The sequence below is a fragment of the Peromyscus eremicus genome, chromosome 11 (genome assembly GCF_949786415.1).
Source record: "Peromyscus eremicus chromosome 11, PerEre_H2_v1, whole genome shotgun sequence".
NCBI lineage: Eukaryota > Metazoa > Chordata > Mammalia > Rodentia > Cricetidae > Peromyscus > Peromyscus eremicus.
The window spans coordinates 60,526,578-60,548,113 of NC_081427.1; the positions used below are offsets into that span (position 1 = coordinate 60,526,578).

General features: G+C 42.8%; 1 protein-coding gene across 1 annotated transcript in view; it reads right to left on the minus strand.

Annotated features, from left to right (window-relative positions):
* Positions 1-259: 259 nt before the first annotated feature.
* Acot12 (acyl-CoA thioesterase 12) overlaps positions 260-21,536 on the minus strand; it is a 41,462-nt gene continuing 20,185 nt past the window's right edge. The window contains exons 6-15 of the mRNA XM_059276242.1: positions 13,363-13,519; positions 12,653-12,772; positions 11,636-11,786; positions 11,043-11,098; positions 10,705-10,768; positions 9,753-9,836; positions 4,755-4,888; positions 2,913-3,041; positions 1,120-1,246; positions 260-891 (exon numbers count right to left, since the gene is read on the minus strand). Coding sequence (XP_059132225.1) covers positions 742-891; positions 1,120-1,246; positions 2,913-3,041; positions 4,755-4,888; positions 9,753-9,836; positions 10,705-10,768; positions 11,043-11,098; positions 11,636-11,786; positions 12,653-12,772; positions 13,363-13,519 — 1,172 coding nt within the window. The 3' untranslated portion in view covers positions 260-741. The remainder of the gene's footprint in view (positions 892-1,119; positions 1,247-2,912; positions 3,042-4,754; positions 4,889-9,752; positions 9,837-10,704; positions 10,769-11,042; positions 11,099-11,635; positions 11,787-12,652; positions 12,773-13,362; positions 13,520-21,536) is intronic.

The window sequence follows — 21,536 nt, forward strand, 5'->3', positions numbered from 1 at the left end:
CATTGAAGGGGGCTGGCTGGACACATTCTGTTTTGTCTTACGGGTTAAGACCTAGCACAGTGTAGAATGATAAATGTTGAAGTCTAGGGGATAAAGTGCTAATGGGATCGCTATAAAGAAGAGCTCAATCAATATTCTCTTTGTAATATCACACTTTACAGGTGCTTGGTGTGCATATGTAGAGAAATAGGTACTAAATTGGCCATCTACCTGGAATATATGTAAAATGACAGGAGTAAAGTAGTTCCTATTACCAGAATTGATTGAATTCCATTATGTTTTAATGCTTCCTAATTTAAAGTTCTAAAACATGGAATACATCTTCCCAGAGACCCCTGACAGAGACATCTGCTGCCCATGGAACAATATTGAACACCCATCAGCTTAAGACCTGCCATTGTTTCACATTTTACAAAGTTGTCTTCACAGAATACACGTTGAACGTCTGTAATCTGGAGATGTCCGTGAGAGTTTTCACTAACTTTGTGACATTTTATAGATCATTCAATATTGCGTCCAGGCAGTTAGTTTCCCAATGTCTGTACAATGGGGTTTTAGAGGTCTTGTAGTTTGAATCCAAATCACCAGAACACACGCTGGTTTTTAACATCTTCTTAACTGCACCTTGCTTAGGCTGCCATCAAATCATTGTGTGGCCCCAAAGCTTGCCGAGTGAAAGGGCTAAGGACACTTGGAATTAAGCCTGGGAAATTAAATTACAGGTAGTGGAGAGCTGACCATTTATAACACACTTTTAAGTCCGTCATGAGCAGCATTCTCTATGAATTTTATACAAGCGGCTGCAGCTTCCTCAATCGATTTTGACCAGCCACCAATATTGCCAGCAAAGTAAGGGAGGATGCTGTCTGACATCTGATTCAGGTACGCTACCTGTGCCAAAGAGAAAACACAGCATGTTGAGTTTCTATTGACTGCAGAGTTTTCACGCAGGAGACTGCAGCTGTTGGTGAATGGCTCCGGAAGGAGGGACCAAAGGGATCTTTTTTAGTGAGGACACACATTACAAGACTATGATTAATTAGGAGATCTGGGGGGAATGAAGAGGTTTTCCCACATCTGTGAGAATGACTTAAGGTACAAATATTTCAACAAACATACGGTGCATGAACTGCTGTCCACAGCCTGGATGAGGAACCCAGCACATATGACCTCGCTTCTGATGTACTGTGGGTATGGCGGGACGGACGACAGGGAAACAGACTTCACTGCTACAGCGTAAGTGTTCCTGAAATGTAAGAGCACATGTTGTTAGGATTCTGCCACGCCTCTGGCTATACGGCCGCACACGCGCAGTTCAGTGGCTAAGTAAGGGGCCTTACATCTTACGTCATCCGTGCGCTGCGTCACGCAATCTGCAATCTGCGCATGTGTGGCATAAGTCCGTAAGCCCACCTGCGCATGTGCAGGGGAATCCTTAAAAAGCCAGTCACAGGCTCCTCCCCTCTCTTCTGCTCTCTCCTCCTCCCTGCCCCCTCTCTCCCTACACGTGTCTTTCACAGGCCTGGTCACTCTCTTCTGCGCCCCCCAACCCCCCAGTAAAGCTCTGATACTGGGTTTTGTCATGTCTTGTGACCTTTCTCGCACAGTAACAAGCGCTGCATTTAAAAACCAACACATGTTCTAACTCCATGTCAGAATAGTTGTTAGATAGTAAATTTCTCAACAAATTCATAGTGGCATTTATGAATTTGGTTTTGTGGTTTTAGAGGTTAAATGCAGGGCTTACTCCATGCTAGACAAGTTCTCCAACACTGACCAGCCCCAGCTCATGAGGCAACGTCATTGTCCTGGCTGGAGTGAGCTCTGAAAACGAGACCCCTCTGGATGAATGGTTCACGTCAACAAACCAACCAACCAACAAAAACCTTCTCTATAGCGACCTTCAAACGCAGGGAATGAGGTAACTTCACAAAGCACAAGCCTGGAAACACTGAAGTTTTAGTGTGCCCTAAAGGGTTATGATTTCAGTTTCCTGGCATCTTTCAATTAAGAAAACCCATATTCAAACAATAAAGAATGCAATCGACTACAAAATAAGAGTGGCCCTCCAGTCTGCTCTAGCTGTAACCCTGTTTCCTGTCACACGAGTGACTATTCTCACCTTTCACACGCACTCTCTAGATTTTATTCCTGTTCCAAGCAGCGTTAGCAAAAAAACCATGTAGGTTTTTATACAAATACAGCCCACAACTTGATTTTCCACCTAACAATAAATATTTAGAGATATGTTTTTATATTATTTGTTCCCCCATAACCACTTTCCCCTCCTTGGAGGTGGCTCACCGCTCTGCATTTTGGATTTATCCTAATTTATCAGATAGACATCAATTTGTTTGCCATATCCTTTGACATGATAGAAGGTGTAGATAGATGCTACAGTGAACACTTATGTACGTTAGCCCACACGTGTAGGGAGTTATTTGGGACATGGCTCTTTCAATTCCAGGCTCTGTGTGGTCCAGCGTGCATGGGAAGGCCATGTTCAAACTCCGGGCCGTGGCCCCAGCACATAGTAAGCCAGTTTGGATGGCTAACACAGAACGGCCTTTGTGAATTCTAAGTCAATTTCTGATGTTTTCATTCCTCTTGCTGAGTTTACTGACAGCTAGAAGTCTCGAAGTCTTTTCAAATATTCATTTTAGTCTACACAGAGCAGAAGGGGGCTGCTTTAGAGTGTTTGTGGGTCCTTTGCACGCAGCTGACAATGCATGGATGCATTTTTTAAACAGTAACTAAAGATTCACATATTTTGAAAAACTGTATGATGATATATATGGATGAATATGACGAAAGACTAGAAATGTCCGTGATGGCTTGGTTGTTTTCAGAGCCCTTCATTTCTAGTCTCAGGCAGACAGTGCTGGGACACCACAGGAGCTGCGTGTACTCACTCATCTTTGAGAGGCTTTCTCCGTGACACAAGTACGACGAAGTCTTTGGGTTTGTCTCCATTTACCACAGAACAGGTAATGTGATATATCAGATCATCCTCACTCACCTGGTCTACGACTTCACAGGATCTGTGTGAACAGCACAGTATTCAAAGACATGCTTCCTGCTCGCCAGAATGAGTCCTTCGCTTCCCTTATTTATCGGCCTGATCGCCTTCGTGACATCTGTATTCACTTGTTGTGATGATCGCGCCCCGCCCCCTGCCCCCACCCCTGCTTAAAGGCTGACTTTGGATAGAGCTGTTTGTTCAGGAGGAGTAATTTTACATGCGATGGAAAGACATCAGCTGTCTGGCTCCAAGGTCACCTCCCTCAAAACTCCAGAGGAAAGCAATAAGCTTTTCACAAAATTATCTTTTTCTAGGATCAAATAAATCATTTTGAAGATGAGTGAGATATATGGCTGGTCCTCGCGCTCAAGAGATGTAGAATGCTGGGAAGAACACTAACTTTGGATGCTAAACCATTTGCTTTTGATTTTCAGACTGCTGCTTCCTGGCCATACTATGTTAGACACATCATTTTTATTATTTCATCTCTATAATGTGGATAATAGTCTCTAGGGAGTTTCTAGGGGGTTATTGTGAGAGTTAAATGCAAACACTTGATGAAGATCCTGATTCTTAAGTAGACATACAAGAGAAGTTGGTTGAATTGAAATGAGTTCACTGGCTTCTCCACTCATTCATGTTCAATTTCAATGGAGTGCCAAGTCAAGCAGAATTGTGGCAGAAACATTTAGAATAACTTGTTGGAAGACGAGATGTCTTTGAGATGCTGCAGTATTCTGCAGCTTTGGAGGCTGAGCCTGAGTGGAACCTGTCACTACGGGGTAGCCGACAAGGCTCACAGCTCCATAGTCATCCCTAGACCTGTGGCAACACCAAAACTTTTGATGCTCAAGTCCCTATGTACAATGACATAGTATTTTCATGATAACATTTGCATATCCTTCAGTGTGCTCTAAAACGTCTCCAGACCACTTATACAATGTGAATGGCATGTTAATAATTGCTATACTATTTAAAGGAAGAAGTAAAAGAAATATGTACATGTTTGATGCTGTGCACAACCCCCCCACACACATACATGCACAAACACACATTTTTTTTATCAAAAGTGTTTAAATGTGGAGATTGGGACCTATGGATGGTTATGACCAATCATATTCCAGCAAAGTTGGAATGGAAGAGACAGATCCAGAAAGGCAGAGACAGAAAGTGGCAGGAAAGAAGTGGATGGATGGGAGCAGGGTGTGATCAGATCATCAAGAGAGAATCAAGAGGGAGCAGCAGGCAGAGTTTTTCTCTGGGACTCATGGCTAGCTTTTCACTAAGACTTGTGGCTTCACAGGAAAAGAGCTCTGGGAAGACACTGAATACCTCCTCCAGAGCCATGAGGCTGTGTAGCAAAGAAAAAGGAGTATGTGCTCCAGAGCCTGGCCAAGCTGGATTCCAAAGCAGGCCCTGACACGGCTGTCAGTGCCGCCTTGCCCTGATGCAGAAACAGGAACAGCATCAGCTTTGAATTTGTCAGGAGTGTCGGAGTAGACGTGGGCCGCATGTGCCAACTCAATACAGATGACAAACAGATGGGGGTAATGATGATGGTTTGCATGTCAGTATCACCTGACACAGCAGTTTGGACAAAGCAAGCTCTAAAACTTCTCTAAATTCCTGAAACAATATATCATGCATTGGGCCGTGGAGATGAAGTATAACTCAGTTATCCTTCCCACGATGTCAGGCTGGACTAAGAAAAAACATTTAAGTTTGTTCTCACATGTAATGGGGGTCCCACAAAGGTCGCGTTGTGAGGTCGGACAAGAGATGATAAGCCGTGTGTGCTGGACTGCCAACACGCTTTTCAACCTTAACAGATATGGCATCTTGTTCTTCCAGGGTATATATTTTGATCTAAAAGATACGAAGAAAAATTAAATTACAAGAGAGAACTATATTTTTGCTTTCAGAGACACTCACATACACACACATGGTGCTGTCCTAAGTGCCTGCACCAGTTAAGGCATCTATCAATGGGAACCAAACAACAACTTCACCTCAGTCTTGGATGCCCAGAAGCTGAGCAGGATGCTAGTTCTGTGCCATCCACATAGTATGGGGGTGAGTTCATTTGTATCATTTTTTTTAATGAAAAATAAAGAACAAAAGCTAGTCTATCTTGATCTCTGTGATATTTCCTGCCTCCGAACACTAAAGACAGAGAATGTCACCACGGTGCTAGACAGACCAGCACCTCCTCTACCCTAAGGCTTTAGAGACAAGATTGTGAATTACACCACTCTCTCAGGATGTCAGGCATGTCTTGAGTAGTGTAAAGGTACCCAGGAAACAAGCCAACTGTCTCTAGGACAAACTCAATTTCTCAAAAGGACCCCAGGAACACACTTCTTCCCCACAAGTATTCTTGGCTTTCTGATTCCCAAGGCCAGTTTCTAATATATAGTATCTGTGAGATAAGCAGGAGCCATTTGACATATACTTAAACACTAATATCATTTCTGTGGCTTTGAGCTTTCTTCCAACTTTTTTTTTTTAATTATCAGATCTACGTGTTCAGCTAAGAGCACATTTCTATTCTGCTCATTTTCTCCATCTCTCTCAGGGTGTTTTGAAGTTAGTGTTGAAATTTTCCATCTTATAATCATTCCCATGGCAACCAGCTGGGAGAAGACAAACAGACACAAGGTTAGGACTTCAACCACAGGAGTCGGGCAGATGGAAAGAAATCGAGCTGTGAAGAGCTGACCTTTATTGAAGCCTAATATCCTCCTCACTATGAGAATGAAGGGATGAGAAATAAAACTACAGGAAGCTTAGGCAGGAAACAAACAGGTGACTACTCGCTTATGTAAAAAAACGGATCCCTTCCAGGCCATGGGCGTCTTCAATTCCAGCCTGCAAAGAAAGGCCTGGCCTAGACTGTGAGCATTCATCAGATACAAACAAGTCCAGGTGGAGCCCCGCATGGCTGCCGACAGCACAGAAGCCAAAGGAAATCCACTGGTGAAAATCCACAGGGAAGCGTGGTGGCCGGGCATCTCTAGGCCTGGCTACCGGCGTGCTGCAGAATGAGTGGAGCTGGTCACATGCTTGCTTTGGGACTGTCATGGTCTCCTTTGGTGAATCAGGGGGTGGTGGTGGTGAGAGAACATTGGGCTGAACACTTGCTAAGCGTTGAATCATGGTCCCCTCCTGCCCACACTTCTATGGTAGAGCCCTAATCTCTTGTACATTGTAAGGTGACTTTATATGAAAATGGGGTCTTTGCCAATACGCTTCATTAGAATGAGGTCATATTGCAGGAAGGTGGGCCCAATATGACTGATGTCTTTATAGAAAAGGAAAGCTGGACACAGACATGCACATGGGGAGCACACTGTGTGGAGATGAAGGCAGAGATTGGGTGATGCATCTACAAGCCAAGGCTCAGTAGGCTGACTAGAACAGTCTAGAAGCCAGGCAAGAGGTGAGGCACTAATGGTCTCTTCTAACAAGCAACCAGCCAGCCTCCACTTGATCTTAGAACACCCCCTTTCAGAAGAGAGAACCCATAGATTCCTATTGTTCAAGTGGCCCAGTGAGTGGTCCTCTCTTGTGACAGACTTAGGAAATTAAACCAGTAGTTTTCCAGCAAGCTTCTCTCCAGCTTCCAGATGTATTTTTATCCATGAGCCAAAAGGAGTAGCCACCATTAAATTCTACCTTCACAGGTGGAGCTCACTGACTTATCCATAGTAGATGAGTGAATGACATCTATTCCTTCCCTGAGAAGGCAAAGGGAGCAGGAAGTCCTTCTTATTATCCTGCTACCTGAACCAGTGTCATGGATGCAAAAGAGACAAAGAAGGCAGTGGTCCATTTTGGCTCTCTTTAGATTTGCCAGAGAAAAGCCACTGTGGAGTTGAATGAGATGCTCCACACAAGTCGCTGGCATTTGAATCCTTAGTCTTCAGTTGGCGGCTGTTTGGGAAGGATTAGGAGGTGTGGTCTTGTTGAAGATGGTGCGTCACTGGGGGTGGGCTTGTGGTGGTGGGCCCGTGCCATTTCCAGGGTGTTTTCTCTGCCTTCTCCTTAAGGTTGCGCTGTGAACTCTCTGCTGTTCCTACCACCCATCTTGGACTCTAATCCTCTGGAACGTAAGCCTAACGAAACATTTTCTTTTATAAGTTGCCTCAGTCATGGTCATGGCGTCTTGTCACAGTAGTAGGACAGTAACCAATCCAGTTTTGGCTCCATGGAAAGATTCTCCAAGAAGCTACCCAAGATAATGGCTTCACTTTGCTCATGGGGATGGAAGTAGACAGGATTCATAACCAATTCCAGTGTCTGGGGAGATTGCACAGTTTATTCTTTGAAATGAAGCTTAACACAAATAGCTCCAGACTTGCTGAAGCAAGTCTGCACAGACTCCATTAGTGGAACTGCTTTCATCATGCTAACGCTCTGCTCCGATCTCTGCTTGGATGTCAACTAGTATTCCAATAAACATTTTAGACTTTTTGTACCAATTGATAAATATATTATTGAGATTACATTATAGACAGGAAGAGGAAATTACTTTTTTTTGAGACAACATTTCACTGTGTAACAGCCCTGGCTATCCTGGGAACTCACTCCATAGACCAGGCTGGCCTGGAAGTCACAGAGATCCTCCTGGCTCAGCCTCCTGAGTGCTGGGATTAAAGGTGTGAGCCACCACTGCCCAGTGGAAAACTTTCTGTAGAGGTCTAGGGACACCAGGGGATTACCACAGATGACAAGGGCTGGGGATGGGCAGGTGGCACTCTGGGCCTCGTTTGTCTCCTTCAGCTTTTCTGAGACTAGATCCCCTCTGGTCAGCTGTCTATAACAGGGCTCTTTCCCAGAGAGGACTTTTGGGCGATCTATGCCATTTTTGTTTTCACCATTTTGGGGGCACACTCTCAGACTTCAGATACTCCTTAAACTAGCCATGCCTGTCAGGCCAGGGCGCCCTCCCCGCATGGTAATTCAGTCCCTAGAGGACTCAGTTCAAGCTGAGCACTGCCCAGAGAGCTCTCTTCATCTTCTCTCATGACACTACCTCCAAGAGATGAGAATCGCACCTTTGGGGGCTCTTTGGTTGTTGCGTCTGTCTGTACCTTAACCTGCCTAAGTCTGTACCTAACTGGTCTCTCTCTATAGGTGAAACACTACAATATCTCCCTCATTTGTGAACTTCCTTATATTATTCTTGAGCAGTTTCATGTGCATGTGTACCGTTTCTAGATTTGCCTTTGGCTTCTTGTATTACTTTTAGTTATTTCTACCCCTAAATATAGAAAATCAAATATGCATTAAAACCTTAAGTATGGTCCAATTTTATTATAAATATAAGACTTCAAATCCAACTACATTGAAAATAAGAATCAAAAATTGGCTGTGGTACACACTGGTGATCCAAGTTCTTGGGAGGAAAACGTAGTTCAAGGCCAGCTACAGAGTAAGATGGCTGGGGTGGGGGTGGGTAAAACCTGTTGGTGATGATGCTCAGAAGCCAGCAAAAAAAAGTGAGAGACAGATTTCATTTCCAGAAAAGGAAAGAAGTATGGAAGCTCCTTTTATGAGCAATAGTGAGAAACCAATGCTTGAGTTATTAAACCTGTTCCCACATCACTGAGCCCAGTAGACCTGGGAACCTCGCTGGATCTACAGGGCGTAAGGAAGACCCTGGAAGGAGTCAACAGGGTGGACAAGGAAATAACCACAACAAACAACCAAAAGGGAGAAGAAGAAGGCAACATGAGAACTGGAAACGACAAAGGAAACAGCCTTGAAGCTCCTCAGAGTCCAAGGTGAGAGGGTTGTTTGAGTCTCATCCACGCTGACACCGAGGTGTGGCTGAAGGTAGGATGGGACAACAGGTGCCAACCTGGACTGTTCCAGGACTGTCTGGACACTTTGTGACCTGTTTTCTAGGGCAGTGTTTCACTGACAGTGAGCAACAGTCCACAGCAGACATACCCAAAGCTGGCAACCCCGATTATCTTCCAAGGGTCAGACACTACCATCTACCATGGTCTGAGAATACAGTGGTTGAGCATAATGTCCCCTAGAGCTTAGAGTCTAGTGAATGTGAGCACTGGCTTCCAAGAGTCCTCCAACATCCTACAATTAAGGCCCAAATGATGTACACTTATTTCAACTGGATAATATGCCCAAATTGTATGCTAAGAGACATACAAAGAAATCGTATCCTTCTTAAAAGAATGGATTCCTTCTTAAAAGGTTTATTATCTGTTTGGAAAAAAATATAATTGAAAACCTAAATTGCAATGTAAGGTTTAAATATCAGCTCACAGCAACTGTGGATGAAGCATCATCACAAGACAGAAAAGAATTCAAAGACAAGTTAGTTTTAAAGACAAATTCATTTCGGAGACATCACAATGAAATGAGCTACTAGAGAGAGAAGTGCATTACGTCAAAACAGAACTTATGGAGAAGTATTGGTCCTGGATCATCAAGACCATCAGGTTGGGGTGGATGGAGATGTAGAAAAGGGAGTGAGAGGTAAAAGGTGGGATGTGAGAACCCAGGCCTGCCAGGAGGCAGAGGTGTGGGGGACAGATGAGCAGTGCTCTAAGTCATCCAGCAGGAAGGCCCAGGGCTAGAAGGAAGTCCACCTCTTGACAATAGTTGCCCCCTGAGGAAAGCAGCGGATTGGCCTGACAACCATGATAACCATGCTGGCTTTAATCTGCTATGGGCAGCAACAGCATAAACCTTGGGCACTTACCTTCTCCAAGGTGGTGGTAATCTCCCAACCGCTTTTGGATGCCAAATTTTTGAGAGCTTCCACATTGGCATTACTTAGCGATTCCTAAAACACACACACACACAAAAATTTAAAGCTATGTGTTCAATATACAGGCTCGGGAGCCATCATTTTCTGCTTCCATCATGGCCAGTGTTGGAGGACGCGTATATTGAGCCAAAGTGATAACGTTGAGCACAAACTAAACTATCTAACTTCTACCTCAAAGTCCAGACAAGGTAACTACGTGCTCATCAGATGTGTATGCTTTGAGTTGGTATCCTGAGCCAAGACAGATGCCCTTCCGTGTGACTTATAACAATGTGTGTGATCAGTAAACTTGGATCCTGCATTAGATTTCACTGTCAAAAATGTTTAAATTACTAATCCTTCTTTTCAAAAAAAGTGTTTATTTTTATTTTATGAATATGGATATTTTGCCTGCATGTATGTCTGTGCACCACATGTGTGCAGTGCCTGTGGAGGACAGAAGAGGGATCAGAGCTCCCGGAACTGGAGTAGCAAATGGTTGTGAGCCTCTGAGTGGACGTGGGAATTGAACCTGGGTCCTCTGGAAGAGCTTCCAGTGCTCTTAACCACTGAGCCATCTCCCTTGACATAACTAATCCTTCTTGCTCTATAAAAGTTCAAGTTGATAAGCATGCCAATCGTTGCAAATCAAGGCAAGACACCAGATTGAGACATCCCAGGCCAGCTGGTGTCATAACATCTTAGGGGCAGAATTGGGGAGCTGCTCACAGAGTTCAAATCTGACAGTAAGATAACCAGTGGCATCGTTTAGAAATGGAGGGTTGTACAGTTCGCCTTGTTACCTAACCCGTGTAGGTGCGACCTGGACCTGTTAAGCAAGGAGGGTTCCACTTCTGTGATGGTGTGATGTTACACGAAGCATTCCAAACTGTCAAACCGTTACCTTTTTGCTTATATCCCATTGTGTGTTGAGTGGAACTCCTTTTTTGTGGGAAATAACATATTTCCTGGAAAAAAATAAAATAAAATATTAAGTAACAATTTTTTTTTCTCTATGCTTAGTAAAGGACCCATGATCATTTCTTAATTTGAAGTTGTTTGTTTAAAAAAACATGCTCTTTGGCGGGGAAATCAGGAAGAACCATTTCCAGGCTGAACCATTTTTAACTTTTCAGAAACATTAGGTCCCTTTTTTTCCCCATTATGTGGGAACAGGGACCCCAGGAGCGGCTAGTCAGATGGAGAAAAGCCCATGAAATCCTCACACTTTATGCCTTTTACCTGCCTAGGCGAATTCTCCTTCTTGCAATAGCTCCCTGATAGCGTCGAATATCATCCTTTAAAAAAAGAGTACAACCAGTCAGTTTCTAATATGTTGGCACTGCAATCCTTAAGTATCCTTCCCCTAGACTGAGACTCCGCGTCTCTGTGATGCTTCCTTGTGAGGTCTGAGCCTCTTGGCGACCTTGACAGCCATTCATTTCCTTTTCAAAGTGGAGATTTTTAAATTTCTGCTACTAAAATCACACAGATTTAACTTGAGAGTTTTTAGGGGGGTGAGCATTAGCACTAAGTTGATTCCTGGATGAGAAAGACGGGTTTCCCATGAATGTGGCGCAGCATCCAGAACGGGATGTCCTATACATGATAGCAGATTCCAAAAGGGGACACAGAAAACCATATGCTCCACAACAGCATCTATTGTAGAGAGAGGTACATCACCCGAGTGATGTGGGGGAAAAAAGAAAAGGAAAGAGCCCATTGTACTTGGTTAGGCATAGAAGAAAGCAAACCTCTTGGAGACAGTTGCCGGTGGGAAGCTGCATGGAGCTCTGTGCCCACAGGTCACTGAAGCTTGCATGGTGACAACTGACCTTTGATATGGGTTGGATTCTGGGGAAGATGATGACCTCCTCCTGATCATCAACAGCATTGTAAATGAGAAAAGCGCTGTTGATGTGGCGGCCTCGGCCCTCGGCCCACTCCTGACAGTCAAAGGCCTCAACACGCACTCCAACTTCCACACTGCAAGGGGGATGCAGGGTGGTGGGCAAGGAGGACCGTGGCGTGGCCGGCCTCCCCTCCCACCAAGCAACAAGAGGACAAGGGCTCTGATTTTTCTCCTTGGATGTCAGCAAATCTGTACAACTGCTAAAATCCACTCTGGGGGTATTGTAGGAGTGCCTGAGTGAGTTTCCATTTTCCTGTCCCACTGGGACACACATCCATTGACGTATTTAGTTCATGGGGACTGTGAGTTAAACTGTGCTCAAAACATGTTTTCTTCCTTAAAAACAATAGTTTTTAAAAGAATGAAAGGCTGAAGTTTGGCAGAAATACAGACGGTTGGTGGTGGAGCACGCCTTTAAACCTAGCACTTAGGAGGCAGAAGCTGGCAGATCTCTGTGAGTTTGAGGCCAGCTTGAGCTACAGAGTGAGTTTCAGGAAAGGCTCCAAAGCTACACAAAGAAGCTCTATCTCAAAAAGCCAAACAACAAAAAACAAAAAACAAAAACAAACAAACAAACCACCTTGTGAAACCTTTTCACTATGTACTGGGGATGACAGAAATAACTGTGATGTAGTCTGAACTCACTGCCATAAGCAACAAGCCCATCATGGATGCTGAAAGGAAGAACCCAGTCTGGTAGGATGGCAAGTACCAATTGGAACCATCCCGGGCCAGCTGGATGTCCCAACACTCTATGGGACAAAACAACTCATTACAATTCCCTGAGTGTGACGAGAACAGGGGCAGAACAGGAGTATGTGCCCATATGGAGTGAAGTTTAAAAACAACTGGACGGTATTGGGATGCAGCCCCTACCCTCATTTGAAAGGAGAGCGCGGTTTGTGCATTGCTCTGAGTCGGCACAAGGAGCACACTTTACCTGTTCTGAAACGTGTTGTTGACTATGGCATTGAAGACGAGGCGGTCCCCAACTGTGGATGGTCCCCGGAATTTAAACATGTCCACAGACTTCAGAAAGGGGTGCCCATGGCACAGGCGGCTAAGGAAAGGAAGGGAAGAGAAAACCGGAGATGGACATCCTCCAGAGGAGTCTCATACATAACCGATTCATTGAATGGCTGCCCTAGGCAAGCAAGCAACCTGTTTTCTAAGCAGACAACTCCTTCGACTCAAGAGGACTATGTGTGGAGGGGATCTGAACACAACCTCCGACATTTGGGGGAACACAGCGGGCATTTCCTGAGGATGCTGTTTGGCATTGGCCTGTCTTCTATGGAAGTCCCTCCGAAAGCAAATCAACGCTTTTTGTTGTCCTTAGAGTGTCATACGTATCCTGACAGCTCCTGACAAAGGTCCCAGGACACTGGGACTTGTGGATTGGGGTAGGACAAGTGAGGACAACTGCCAGCCAATGTGGATCACACTTGTTCCTCAGCCTCCCCAGTCACTGAGCTGATCCAGAGATTAAAAGCCAAATTTTCCCTTCATAGAACAAATATGCCCGGATTGGTGCACAGAGCAAGAAAGGCTACAGAACAGACATTTCACAGTTTTTGCATAATTTATGAAAAGGGAAACCACTTCAAGCCATGTTTCCTGGGCCCCCACCCCCAGACCATCACTGAGAACCTTGCAGAAATGGTTGCCACCGTCTCCATCCATGCCATAATCTGCCCGCCAAACGTGTTTCCATGATGGTTTGCGTGGGGTGGCAGGACAAGCTCAATGCTCTGAACGGAGGTGCCCGTGGTGGTGGCCGTCCCTTCTTCACCATTGTAAATGGGATCTGTGAGGTGACAGCAGAGACAGTGGGGTCAGCCACAGGACCCTCGCTGGACCTTCGCTTCCCTGCAGCAAACACAGCTCTCTTTCAGAAAAATGATATCATCCTTAAAACCTTATATCAAGGATGTGAGTGGGTTCTGAAGAGTGGCCTTCCACGGAAAAGCCGCTGCTTCCAGTGTTCTGGGTTGATAACAGACCAGGAGGGCCCTTTAAGAGACAGGTAACCTCTGGAGACCCACAGAAGTTTCCAAATGAGATCTACCTACCCAACAGGGCTGCATAAGGTAATGATTTGACCACAGGCACGTTTACCAAGTGTTTGGAAGGGTCTACACTTGGCTGTATGGTATGCTTTGATCTAGCAAGGGGGAAGTCTTTTGCCCCACCCCTTGGCATTGTTATAAAAAGCCGTTTTGAAGAAACAGAAGGGGCTAGTGGATTTTGATTCAGGTCCTTTCAAAGCTGTCTTGTGTTTCTGTCTGTCTCCTCTCCGCTATCTTTCTATCTAAAAGTTTCTTATTCCTCTCTCCTCCTCATAGGAACCCTTTGAAATGTGACAGCTGGCTTCCCACAGTAACCCATCCCGGCTTGGTGTTAATCCCAGCACTCAGGAGGCAGAAGGAGGCAGATCTCTGTGAGTTCAAGGCCAGCCTGGTATACAAAGCAAGTTCCAGGACCACCAAGACTACACAGAGAAACCCTGTCTCAAAAAACCACAGACACACGCGCGCGCGCGCACACACACACACACACACAGGGGGGGGGAAGAGAGAGAGAGAGACAGAGACAGAGACAGAGAGAGAGGTCTCCTGCCTGTTAAGCAAATACACCAGAATTTTGATTAAAGTAATGGTTCCATTTAAACTGGAGCTTTCTGTGGTGGAAAAGGGCACAGAAGGGTGGTGATTTTGATGATGATATGCCAGTATTTTGATGATAATGATAGTTTGACTGTTGTGTACCAATGCACAAACTCAAGTTAGGTGCTTTAAATACAGACCATCGATCCTGTGTCAATGAACCCTCAATAAAGTCACTAAAATCAGGTATCTGGAGTGGGAGGGGCCACAGACACTATGTGGAGGCCCATAAACTGGAGCGTGGGGATATGGTCCCCTATGCACAGTCACGGGAGAAGAGACACTAGCACCACTGCCTTCCCTGTGTCCTCTGTGCCTTAGGACTCAGATATTTCATTTATTAACAGGTTAGTTTTACTCTCAGCAACAGAGAAATCATTTGCTCTGGGTACAAAGCAGTTATTACTTTGGTTCAGCCATGCTGCCAGCATCACCCAGCAATTCGCATGCTGCTGTGGGGAGGAGATCTCCACATCCCAGGGACTGTGCTGAGTCAGCAGAGCTCGGCAGGCAGTGCGTTCATGTTCATATAAACCCAGCTGACATTAATAGGAAATAGGCCATTCCAGGAGCAGCTTCTTCTAGTTACCAGAGCGTGGAACTAGGTCCCTTTAGCTCCACTTCCTAAGGAGATTTTTAGATTCACAACTAACTGATGATCTATTTCTTTCATTTCCCCCTTCCTTCTGTTGATCACGTTAGTCCTTTGCTGAGAATGTGGCAACGCTCCCATTGTTCTAGAAGAACTATCAGATCCTTCCTGTGACCTGCAAGCTCTCTGTCCAGGTCTAGCCTGCATGACTATCAAACCCACTAACCAGCTCCTCTCCTCTTTCTTGTGCACTATGGGATGACTCGTCCCTAACAGGCTTGAGGGCCAGTCTGCCCAAACAATTACAAAGATACTTTCTGAGAGCCAACGTGGGTCTGCCTAAGGGCCTTAGCAACAGCCCCGGAGACATGATCTGGAAATGACCTGGACCAATGAGAGGCAGCCATGCCACACCAGCAGATGCATATTCATCAGACTTCTCCCCAGGGAGGGATAGAGGGTATATAAGGCTTGCCTCTTCCTGAATAACTCAGCTTGTTGTTTCAATATTCTCCCAGAATCTGTGCCTACTTATAATAATTCTCAGCCAGTTAAGGGACAAGATATCAATGGAGGTTCTCCCACAGGGAATGTTAAATAGCCCAACACTGTGCCAATATTTTGTATGACAGCTGCTGGAAGCAATCCATAAACAGTTTCCTGAATCTATAATTTATCATTACACAGATGATATTTTACTAGCTGATTCAATGCAGATACCTTAGAGAGAATGTTTGAAGAAGTAAAGAGAATTCTGCCTTGTTGAGGATTACAAATTGCTCCTGAAAAGATCCAAAGAGGAGATTCTATTAACTATTTAGGATATAAAATAGGTTTACAAAAAAATTAGATGCCAAAAGGTGCAAATTAGGAGAGATCAATTATGGATTCTTAATGACTTTCAAAGATTATTAAGAGATATTTCCCATCTATGGACTATTTTTGGGGTAAAAAATGATGAACTGAGTAATTTGTTCAAAGCCTTAGAAGGTGACAAGGACTTAAACAGTCCAAGAGAATTATCAGCTGAAGCTGAGAGAGAATTGGCCTTGGTGGAAAAGAAAGTACAGGAACAACATGTGGATCATGTGGATTCAAAGATTGATTACATTTTGGTTATTTTATCCTCTAAGCATTCTCCTACAGGAATTTGAATGCAGATGGAAGATATTATATTGGAATGGATATTTCTACCAAATAAACAGAGTAAAAAATTAAAAATTTATGTTGAAAAGATCTCTGAGTTGATTTTAAAAGGAAAATTGAGACTTTGTCAATTAGCAGGAATAGACCCAGCAGAAATTGTTGTACCTTTCACTAAGGAGGACATTGACAAATTATGGGCAGAAAGTGAACCTTGGCAAAGAGCTTGAAGTAACTTTTTTTTATTTTTATTTTTATTTTGCAATACAATTCAGTTCTACATATCAGCCACGGATTCCCTTGTTCTCCCCCTTCCTGCCCCCCTCACGTTCCCCCGAACCCACCCCCCATTCCCACCTCCTCCAGGGCAAAGCCTCCCCTGAGGACTGAGATCAACCTGGTAGACTCAGTCCAGGCAGGCCAGTCCCCTCCTCCCAGGCCGAGCCAAGTGACCTTGCATAGGCCCCAGGTTTCAAACAGCCAACTCATGCAATGAGCACAGGACTCGGTCCCACTGCCTGGATGCCTCCCAAACAGATCAAGCCAATCAACTGTCTCACCCATTCAGAGGGCCCGATCCAGTTGGGGACCCCTCAGCCATTGGTTCATAGTTCATGTGTTTCCATTTGTTTGGCTATTTGTCCCTGTGCTTTATCCAACCTTGGTCTCAACAATTCTCGCTCATATAAACCCTCCTCTTTCTTGCTAATAACTTTTTGGAAGAGACTAACAGCAAATATCCCAAAAGCAATAGAAATCAACTTATAAAGAGAGCTGATTGGCTCCTGCCTCATATTGTATGGGAAACTCCAATATCTGGAGCCCCTACATTTTATACAGATGCAAACAAACAAGGAAAGGCAGGTTACAAATCAGAAAATTTAAGTAAAGTGGTTCAAAGTCCTAATAATTTGATTCAAAAATTGGAATTATGTGCTATTTTGATGGTATTAATGGATTTTTTTGGAACCTCTCAACATAGTTACTGACTCTCAGTATGCTGAAAGAGTGGTATTACATATTGAGACTGCAGAATTTATCCCTGATAAGTCAGGGTTAACTTTGTTATTTATTCAGTTACAATATATAATCAGGAATAGGAAGCATCCCTTATATATAACTTACATCTGATCCCATATGGGTCCATCTGCCAGTACCTCCAGCAAAAGGTAATGACAAGATTGATAAGCTATTGATAGTAAATGTGCTGGAGGCCTCAGAATTTCATAAAAAAAAATCATGCCAATAGAAAGGGTTTAAAAAGGGATTTTCTCATAACCTGGCAACAAGCCAAGAAAATTGTAAGGAAATGTCCTCCTTGTTCCTTTTACAACCAGACTCCACTACCAGCAGGATGTAACCCAAAGGGTACTCAGAGGAATGAAATCTGGCAGATGGATGTTTTTCACTTTGCAGAATTTAGAAAATTGAAATATGTATACCACACCATTGACATCTATTCAGGATTTCAGTGGGCAAATGCTCTGAGTTCTGAAAAGACTGATTCTGTAATCACTCATTTGCTAGAAGTTATGGCCATCATGGGGATACCTGCACAAATTAAAACTGACAATGCTCCAGCATATGTCTCTGGTAAACTGAAACAGTTTTTTGCTTATTACAATATAAAGCATATTACTGGTATACCACACAATCCTACAGGCCAAGCAGTCATAGAAAGATCAAATAGAAATCTAAAGGATGTGCTAAATAAACAGAAAGGGGTAACAACCGCCCCCCCAGAAATAGATTCCATAATGCTCTATTAACTTTGAATTTTCTCAGTGCTAATGAGAAAGGAACAACAGCTACAGAGAGACATTGGATAATAGAAAAAACTACAGAATTAAATCAGCCTATATACTTTAAGGATGTGCTGACCTCAGAATAGAAACCAGGATATGTGTTACGCTGGGGACAAGGTTTTGCTTTTGTTTCTCCAGGAGAAGATAAGCTATGGATATCATCAAAATTGATAAAGATTCGATTTGAACAAGAGAGACCTCTTAATTAGAAGAGGTGATAGTTCATCAACCAGTATGACCATCCAATTTAGATTAACTTATGCCACTAACAAATGCTTTTCATTTAGTCAGATATAACTTGCCAAAAGGGAACCTCCCCAAGAAGGTTTTTTTGTTTTTGTTTTTCAGGAGAATAAAGGCTAAAGAATCTGAAGAACACTGGACAAATGAAACATCTGAAGAAAAAGGACAAATCATTCAGAAAAAAAATGTTCCAAGAAAAAAAGTAAATTGACCTCTTGGTTTATCACATATAAAATTTCATAAGTCTTCCTAAATGTTTGTTTCTGCTGTTCTCTACAGACACTTGATATAAATGGTCTTTATGTAGTCCCAGTTCAATTAAAAATTAAAGCTAGCTTTGGAGTTGGAGAATGTCTCTCTCCTTCTCTAAACTCAAGCATGCTTGTTAAAAGAAAATGCAAAATCTCTGTATCATGTCATAAGAGCCATCTGATATGGGACAGAAGGAAACCAAAATTAAGGGACTATTCTATTGCCACTAATCTCATAATTCTTTGGGTTTATTTTGACTCTTTAAAATTTTTCTTAAGGTATGCATTTTATATCAAAATTTATAAGATTAACATATACATATTTTAACTTTTGTCATGGTATTAATGGACAGATAGAGTACTAACTAATTCTAGAAAAAAGGCTTCATCTAGCTGCCTGTACATGTTTTTGTGTTTTAGTCTCTATCAGTTTTCTGCAGGGAATTATGACCACACCTAACAACAAACCTAAAGTCTCCAAAAAGATAATGGGGTACCACAATGATGATTACATCAGGACAATAATAATACCACTAAGATGACAAACACCACCTAGAGATTGGCTTTGGACTACAAACTGCTCAGGACAATTTCAAGATGGCTAGCTGAGATGATCCAACCTCACAGACTACTTGAGCAAGGACTTGAGATAAGCCCTGCACTTTTGCATTATGCAGAGACTGGACAACAAATGATACAGCTACCTCTCGCAGGACTTGACAATTAACTCCAAATTTTTCTTTTCAGGATCCCCTAAAGATGCCTTCACCCCCAAACAGCAAGAAGTAATTTTAAGAACATGACACCCACATTTCCAAGAGGTGGGGTGTGTGGTTTTTGGTTTTTCTATGGGTTTTGGATAATTGTCATTGTTTAGGATGGTTGGTTACAAGTTGTTATTGTTAATGGTCAGGAAAAAGTCTAAACAAAGCAGGCTAGATTTAAGGTTCTTGTTTGAAAAAAGAAACAAAAATAAAAAGGAAAAGGAGGATATAAGAGGTTGATTATTGAATCTACTCTGAAAAAAAAAAGACAGAGATGACAGAATAAAGGGTAGATTATTAAATCTACTCTGAAAAGAAAAAAGAGAGGATATAGACATGATATACATTTTAAAAGGTAGATTATTGAATCTACTTTTAAAAGGCAACTACTAGTTTTAAACATTTTCATTAGATTGGATTTTTATATTGTATACAAATTATGTATATTGATACAATTTTGAGATTGATTTTGTTAGAAAATACTGTACATATATTTCTAATCTTGTTCAAGATATTGTACCTATACAGTTCATTTAACAATGTAATGTAATGCAATTTGCTAATCCTTGAAAGTTATTATTACCAACTATTAGGATATAAAGAAATAAAAGTTAGTAGTTAGACATTATAATTGAACTTTATCATATTAGGTATGTTTTCAAGGTCAAGCAGAGATATATTTTAGATAGACAGGTCATGTTCAAACCCTTCAGAGATCTACAGAATATGGCATTTAAGATGTTTTAATGACATAGATTTTTTTCTTTTTTTTATGACTATGAGACATGTCTGCTCCTGGCAGCACCAATCTACTTCAGAGAAAATGATGGGCATTGAAGAAACTCCACATGGAGGTAACTTCCATTGTGGCAAAAATTAGCCCCTGAGCAAGAAAGTGCCCTTGCATCGATTGCTGACAGTCCAAAATGGACAGACAGGACACAAAACAAAGGACTGCCGATCCTTGCCAAGACAAGGTAGGAAAGCTCTTTAGAAAATTCTGCTTCACAGATGAGTCTGTCAGATATGCTAAGCCTGTAGGCTGAAGATGATGCCCCAACATTGCACAGAAACCTTGGGTGACTGTCCAGGTAGCTGGCTGTTTCTGTCATAACTCACATTTTTTGAAAGTCACTTGTTTGTACTTCCTGTTTTACTAGGTAATATTATTTTCTTCTCAGGTCTCTGAGGGAGTTGAAGATTATATAGTTATAGTTACAGTTTTCTTCATTAAGAAATTCAGAAAAGAAACTCACTAAGAGATGTAAAGTGTATAAGTTTGAAAGACATCAAAACATAGTTTGGTAATGCAAATTAGGATAGAAGATAAATTAGATACAATTCTTTCAATTCACCAAAATAGGATGGATAATGTAGTATTTTCTCTGAAATTGTCAAATGCAAATGGACTAGACATTGTTGATGTAGTTATTGCTTGTATATATTGTATATAGTTATTGCACTTATTGTATATAGTTTTTCTTATATTAGTTATAACATTTTTTATTTTAGACAAAAAGGGGAAATGTGGTGATGTATTGTGTCCCCCAATATTGTGCACCCTAATAAAGTTTATCTGAGGATCAGAGGAAAAGTCAGCCATAGTAAACATAGAGGTCAGGCAATGGTAGCACACACCTTTAATCCTATCACTCAGAAGGCAGAGATCTGACTGGATCTCTGTGAGTTCAAGGCCACACTGGGAACAGAGCCAGGTGTGGTGGTACATACCTTTAATCCCAGCACTAACCATAAAGGTCTGGAAGTCTGTACAGGCAGACAGGAAGCGACAGAGCTAGGCAGGAAGAGGAAGTAATGTAGCTGGGCAAAGAGAGGAAATGAGATGGCAGAACAGAATGGCATATAGGCGTGGGTATATAGGAAGTAGGTCTCTGGCTGAGGATCTCCAAGTGGTGAGAATGTGGCTGGCTTCTTTCTCTGATCCTCAGATAAACTTTATTAGGGTGCACAATGTTGGGGGACACAATACATCACCACACAGTCCCCTTGTTTCTTTGTCAAACTTTTTAGATCATCTCTTTGTTCTTGAATCACACTTTTGATTCTCTTTCCTTTCTCATCTAATTAAGTAAGTAATGGCACTGCACAATGCCTCTAAGATCTCATGTCTGATGGGCACTCAAGCACCAGGCTGCATCCCAAGCCCCTCTTACTCCATAAGTCATAGTGACCTTGTTACTCTGTCATCTTCTATGAAATAGTCTTGGTGGACCTCCTTCAAACTTTGTGGTTCTGGTGTCACTTCTAGATCTTTGGTTCTTTATTGATTTCAGTCTTTGTGAGATTTCATTGGAAGTCCTGTTACCAGGAAATTGTGGAAGTCCCCAAAGCTTGGCCAG